Here is a 6217-nt window from a genome sequence, read left to right on the forward strand (position 1 = left end):
CCCGGCGTGGGGGGGGGCTGTAGGTGGGAGGTTGCGGCGTCAGGAGGCGGGGGGTTGTGGGTGGGAGGTGCCCCAGCGTCAGGGACAGTGGCTTAGGGAGGGAGAGGCCCGGCATGGGGGTGGACGGGGGTGGGTGGGGTGGGTGGGCTGTGGGCAGGAGGGGCCCCACGTTGGGACGTTGGCTCAGGGAGGGAGGGGCAGGCAGTGGGAAGAGGCCTTTCCTTTTCTGCTAACATAATTAAACCCTCCAGCTTGTTCTCCATCAAGGGGCACGAGGGAGTGGGGAGAGAAGGCTGAGCCACAGCAACTTCAGGTGCTCGGGGAGGGTCTGGCGCGGGGCGGGGCGGGGCGGGGCCGGGCGCCAGGCACCTACCATGCGATCAGGTTTGCCTGGGGGTGAATGTCCAGGGCTGTCAGCCCCTTTACAATCTGCAGCACGTTCACAGACTCCGGCATCCGAGGGTCAAAGAAGCGCACGTCGCCATTGACACTAGAAGAGGCCACGGAGACCCCGGTGTGAGGGCCCTGGCCCTGGCAAGTCTGATTCCTGCTGACCCCGCACGCCTCTGCGGGCCTCGTAGTGCCCACGGACACACAGGCCCCCCCTCCAACTTCTTGCCCTCAAGCCAGAAAAGGCTCGTGTGGTGCTGCCCGGAGCACTCTGGCCCGTGTCTGGCCCCACCCCGCGCGGGAGCCCACGTGAAGCAGCTGCCTCTCCCCCGCGCACTTCCGGAACTATGTTTTATTTTTCTATCACAAACCAGGGGGGAGGAGCATCTCTTTGAGAGATGGTGGCTTTGTGACTGTAAATTACATTCCACCGTCCCTTGAGCAGCAAATAACTATTGGCTGCTCGCAGCGCAGTATTTACCGCCCGGCGGAGCTGAATTTACGCGCTGACCGAGGCTCCAGGGTGAGGCTCTCATGTCTGGCTGGGTGCCACCACTGCCCGGGCACCGTGGCCCTGCTGCCGTGTGAGGGAGGGAGCTGCCGGGCCCAGCCAGGGCGCCCCGGTGGGCAGGTGTCTGGGCCAGTCCTGTGCCCGGCACCCCAACCACTCTGCCCTGTGAGGCGTGGCGCTGGTGAGTGAGAACCATCAGCGCTCTCCAGCGTGCTCAACACCAAGGCCAAAATAAGTGAGGGAGAAGGATGCCCCGCCCCTTACCTCACGCTCACAATGTGGCCTTCCGGGTGCTTCTGCAGGTACGCCTTCACCACCCAGGCCGTGTGCTCGCGGTACGTCATGACTCGACTGCGGGGAAGGGGCTGGGTCAGGGTGGGCTTGGCCTCACAGGTCCTGGGACAGCTGTGGGCAGGTTCACAGAGGCAGAGGAGGGAGGGGTGCCCTGGAGTGGAGCAAAGCCTTGGACCACAGCGATGAGCTGCGCCGTGCTGAACTGTGCAGGGCTGTGCTGTGCAGGGCTGTGCTGTGCAGGGCTGTGCTGTGCAGGGCTGGGCTGTGCAGGGCTGGGCTGTGCAGGGCTGGGCTGTACAGGGCTGAACTGTGCAGGGCTGGGCTGCGCCGGGCTGGGCTGTGCAGGGCTGGGCTGTGCAGGGCTGGGCTGTGCAGGGCTGGGCTGCGCCGGGCTGAGCTGTGCAGGGCTGGGCTGTGCAGGGCTGGGCTGTGCAGGGCTGGGCTGTGCAGGGCTGGGGGGCTCTCTGGGCTTCCAAGGGAAGCCACCCATCTCACGGGGCTGGGGCGGGGTGACACTGACCACTGGAAGGAGCCCCGGGGGCCCCGGGTGGGGACGGCGGGGAGTTACCATTCGCTGAGCGCCATCCTCCTGTCATAGACGCGGATGGAGCCGTCGCCCAGGCCGGCCACGATGAGCGAGCGGTGGGAGTCGCAGGACAGACTGGTCACGCAGCTGTCGGCGCCCGTGGGGATGTCCTAGACCCAAACAGAGAGAGGTGAGGGACCAGCGCACTGCTGCCCACAGCACCTCACGGACACCTTGCTGGCCCAGGCTGCCCGCTGGCTTAGTCTCCACTGGAAGCTGTCACCGACCCAGGAGCCCGGGGCTGGGGCCCGGGCCGGGGCGAGGGCAGGGAGAGGGCAGGGCGAGCCTCTCAGAACTTGTCCAGCCTCGACCAGCCGAGGCATCTGCCCAGCACCTGCGCCACCAACCAAACCAGGCAGAGCGGAGCCCAGGCAGCCTGCGGGCACCTCCAGGGACGCCCAGCTCCCAGTGCCAATTAAACTTTCCAACAACATCTCCCTCTTTCCTGAAAAGAAAGACAAAGCATATTTTGTCAACATGGAGCCTTCATTAATTCTCCCTTAAAAACCTTCTTTAGGCTAGGCAGGAGCCGAGGAACAGCCCCAGCCCCTCGGCGGCCAGAACCACTGTGGAGGGCAGAGGAGTGCCGAGCGCCGGGCAGGAGAGCACAGGAAGTGCTTCTCCGATCGTACGAGGCCCTGGAGAGGAAATCCACACGCATGGGATGCGGAGCCGGGGTCTGTGTGAGTGCCAGAGACGTGGGAGGAGCAGCTGGCTCTTCCCCCAGCACCAGATGCATCCTGCACCTCTGTACCAACTGCAGCCAGGGGCCTGGGACAAGCCTGCAGACAGGGGCGCTGGCCAGGCCCCGGCCTCTTACAGGGAATGGAGCAGAAAATGAGAGGCTGACTTCCTGTGGGTTCAGGGCTCCCCCAAAGAGTGGAGGAAGCTGTGTGGCACCGTCATGGGCTGGGGTGGTGGGGGAGGGGGAAGGCACAAGTCCAGGAAGAATCACTTTGGGCTGGAGCCCCTGCCCGGCGGTAGAAGTGCTGCTCTGCCTCCACCAGCGGAGGGTGACCAGGCTGGCACCACACCAGCTCAAAGCACACTGCTTCCTTCCTGCCTGGGTGTCACCACAGGGCAGTGCCTGAGGTATCCAGGAAGACAGTGTCCCGAGCCAGGGCCCGGGCGCCTGTGGTCAGGCCCTGCACAAAGGAGGCGGGCACAACGCGGGCCTGGCAGGGCGGCCTGCAGCCTCCTCCGCTCTGTCAGGTGTCTTAGGCAAAGCCGGTGTTCTCGGATGGGGAAGGTGGCTCAGTGGTAGAGCGCTCGCCTCGCATGCATGAGGCCCTGGGTTCCATTCCATTCCTCAGCACCACATACACAGAAAAAGCCGGAGGTGGCGCTGTGGCTCAAGTGGCAGAGAGCTAGCCTTAAGTAAAAGCAGCTCAGGGACAGTGCCCAGGCCCCGAGTTCAAGCCCCAGGACAGGCCAAAACACAAGAAACAAACCAGTGTTCTCTGTCTCCTAAAACTGAAAATGACAGTGGCATTAAGGGTAGAAATGTTCAGCGGTAGAGCATGTGCTTAGCATGCACGAGGCTCTGGTTCAATTCCTAGCACCCCCTCCCCCCAGAATGATGCATAGTCAAGTAATTAGACATTCAATTTAAAATATTTCACCCTACTGATTTCTGATATTCCCTAATTTGCACAGATAGAACAATATTTGAAAATAATTAGGATTAGCATAGGCTTAATACGCAGGGTCAAAGGCACCCCAATGAGTGTGCAGGAGGTAGTCAGCTTCCAGAGGCTGCAGGTTCTGGTGCTGGGTGGGCAGCACCACCTCTCTCCTCCTCCCCGCCCTGTGCCGGCGGGGAGGCCATGGTCTGGCGGTCTGTGGTGAGCGGCTCTGTCTCGGAGGGCAGTGCGGGGCCCGTTGTGCAGCATGCCTACCTGCACCTTGGTCTCGCGGTCCGTGTCCCAGATGCGGACGATCCGCACATCGCCAGAGCTCATGAGGAGGCCGGTCTCCTGCTCCCAGTCCACTACCATCCCAGCTCCTGTGGAGGAAGCGATGCGGGGTCAGCCTGGAGCTGTAGGCTGCTTTGTTCTGGCCAATCGCACAGATACAAGGGGCACCTCCAACCCCTGAACCCAGCAGACGACCCTTCTTCCCCTCCAGAGCTTCTGGGGCTCTGAGGGCTGCCAGCAGACGGCCCTTCTTCCCCCCCAGAGCTTCTGGGGCTCTGAGGGCTGCCAGCAGACGGCCCTTCTTCCCCCGCAGAGCTTCTGGGGCTCTGAGGGCGTCCCTTCCCACCAGTTCTTAGCTGCTCTTTCCTGGAAAGCTCTGTTCTTCCAGAACTACCTACAGGCCTGCCCAGGCCAGTGGGTGAGCATGGCCAGAACAGGCGGGACCATGGAGACACCAGTGACGCTCAGGTGGGCACCCAGCCACGGCCCTCAGCACACATGGGTCCCCGGCCACGCACTGATGTCAGTGCCCCAGGCCTGGCCAGGGCCATGCTTTCCCAAGCCCCACATGGCTTTATAGCAGACACAGAGGCTGGGGACAGGTCTACCACCGTCACTGACCACGGCTCAGTAGCACGCAGAGGCTCAGTGGAGCACAGGCTCCCGAGGCTGACGTGCTCTTGTGGCCGCTGGGTGATGATTTGGGGAACAGACGGCCAGTGGGAGCTGGCCCAGAAGCCCTGGACCCCACCTCCCGGGGTCACAGCCCTCCTTCCAGAGGGGCTCGACGCCCCGGCACACCTCGCGTTGTTGGCAGCATGTCTGAGAGCCCCTGCCAGGCAGTCACCATTTCCGGGTTTTTTTCCAGATCAGCGAAATTCTTCCAGACCCTGATGGCGCCGTCATCTAAGGAGAGAGGAGGGGGCAAGTCTGAGAATGAATGTGTGTGTGTGGGGGATCTGGGGTGAGGGGCCTGGGACCCGCCTGGTCTCACTTGCACTGCACTGTCTTTTTACCCCACATGGCTGGAAGCCAGTGGCAGAAACATGTTTTTTTCTTTGGTCAGTCATGGGGCTTGAACTCTGGGCCTGGGCGCTATCCCTCAGCTCTTCAGCTCAAGGCCAGCACTCTACCACTTGAGCCACAGCGCCACTTCCAGCTTTTTCTGTTTATGTGGTGCTGAGGAATGGAACCCAGGGCCTCATGCTTGCAAGGCAAGCGCTCTACCACTGAGCCACCTTCCCAGCCCCAGAAGCTCGTTCTAAAAGAACTAAGAGCAAACAACTGCCAACCTAGGGTGACTGCCTTGGAAACTCTCGTGGCACAGGGAATGCCAAACGAGGATATGTCAGACCCAAACCAGAAAACCAGGAAACAGAAAACAACAGCAGAGAGAGACTCATGACTGTGAAGTAACCCTTCCAGCTGTCCTTCAGGAAGCGTGGCCTGGACTTGAGGAGAGGGCGGGTGAGCAGGCCTCCAGGGTCACAGGGTCAACCTGGGGCATCCTCCATCCTTCCCGTGCAATGCCCATGGCCCTGGGTCCCCCATGAAGGGAGGAGAGGCTGAAGGGCACTGACCGGGCACGGAAGGGCTGGGGAGGGGAGCAAGCCCTGTAACTGCCCGTGTGTATGCACCCCCTTTCGGCAGCACAAACCACCCACTTCTAAATGACAGCTGTCTTGGGAGGTGCGCCTGCCCGATAGGGCCACAGAGCCTCAGGACCTCGGAACCGTGCTGCTGCCCTCCACTGCCGGCACCGCATCCTCAGAATGGCGCATCTGCGCCCCCCACCCCCGCAGTCTGGCCGGCCCGGCCCACTCACCTGTGGCTGTCAGCAGGAGCGAGCAGTCCTGGCCGTTCAGGTACTCCATGGCGGTGACCCTCGTGTAGCGAGGGTTCCCGTTGTGGAAGTAGTCCAGCTTCTCCCCTTTCTCCCAGTCCCAAAAGCTGGAGCCAAGAAGACGGTCATTAGGGAAATGCAAAACCTCACTACTCAGGATGCTGAGATCTGAGGGCTGAGGTTAGAAGCCAGCCCAGATAGGAGAGTTGATGAGACTCATCTTCAGTTATGCACCAAAAAGCTACAAGTGGAACTATGGCTCAAGTGGTAGAGGGCTAGCCTTGAGCACAAAAGCTCAGAGTTTAAGCCCCAGGACCTGCACACACACACACACACACACGCACACGTAAACACAGGAGTTTCATGTGACTCAGCAACTACACCGCTGGGAATGTGCGAGCCTGGGAGGAAGCAGGTTTGAATGTTCACGCGCCCATGATCACACGCAACACTGTCCACAACAGCCAAGGGGCAGAAGCAACACAAGCACCCGATGCGGAAGCAGGCCGTGCGCGTGGAGGAGTAGTACACGACCATGCTGACACCTGCTGCCCCAGGGGAGCCCGGGGGACACGGTGCTGAGCACATCGGCCGTCCCCAGGGCACACACTGCCCGGCTGCACATCGGCCGTCCCCAGGGCACACACTGCCCGGCTGCACATCGGCCGTCCCCAGGG

General features: G+C 61.9%; 1 protein-coding gene across 1 annotated transcript in view; it reads right to left on the reverse strand.

Moving 5' to 3' along the window:
* Window positions 1-369: 369 nt before the first annotated feature.
* Rptor (regulatory associated protein of MTOR, complex 1) overlaps window positions 370-6217 on the reverse strand; it is a 339456-nt gene continuing 333608 nt past the window's right edge. The window contains exons 27-32 of the mRNA XM_013036239.1: window positions 5523-5647; window positions 4499-4603; window positions 3680-3786; window positions 1764-1891; window positions 1166-1252; window positions 370-490 (exon numbers count right to left, since the gene is read on the reverse strand). Coding sequence (XP_012891693.1) covers window positions 370-490; window positions 1166-1252; window positions 1764-1891; window positions 3680-3786; window positions 4499-4603; window positions 5523-5647 — 673 coding nt within the window. The remainder of the gene's footprint in view (window positions 491-1165; window positions 1253-1763; window positions 1892-3679; window positions 3787-4498; window positions 4604-5522; window positions 5648-6217) is intronic.

The sequence above is a fragment of the Dipodomys ordii genome, unplaced genomic scaffold (genome assembly GCF_000151885.1).
Source record: "Dipodomys ordii isolate 6190 unplaced genomic scaffold, Dord_2.0 Scaffold7, whole genome shotgun sequence".
Lineage (NCBI taxonomy): Eukaryota > Metazoa > Chordata > Mammalia > Rodentia > Heteromyidae > Dipodomys > Dipodomys ordii.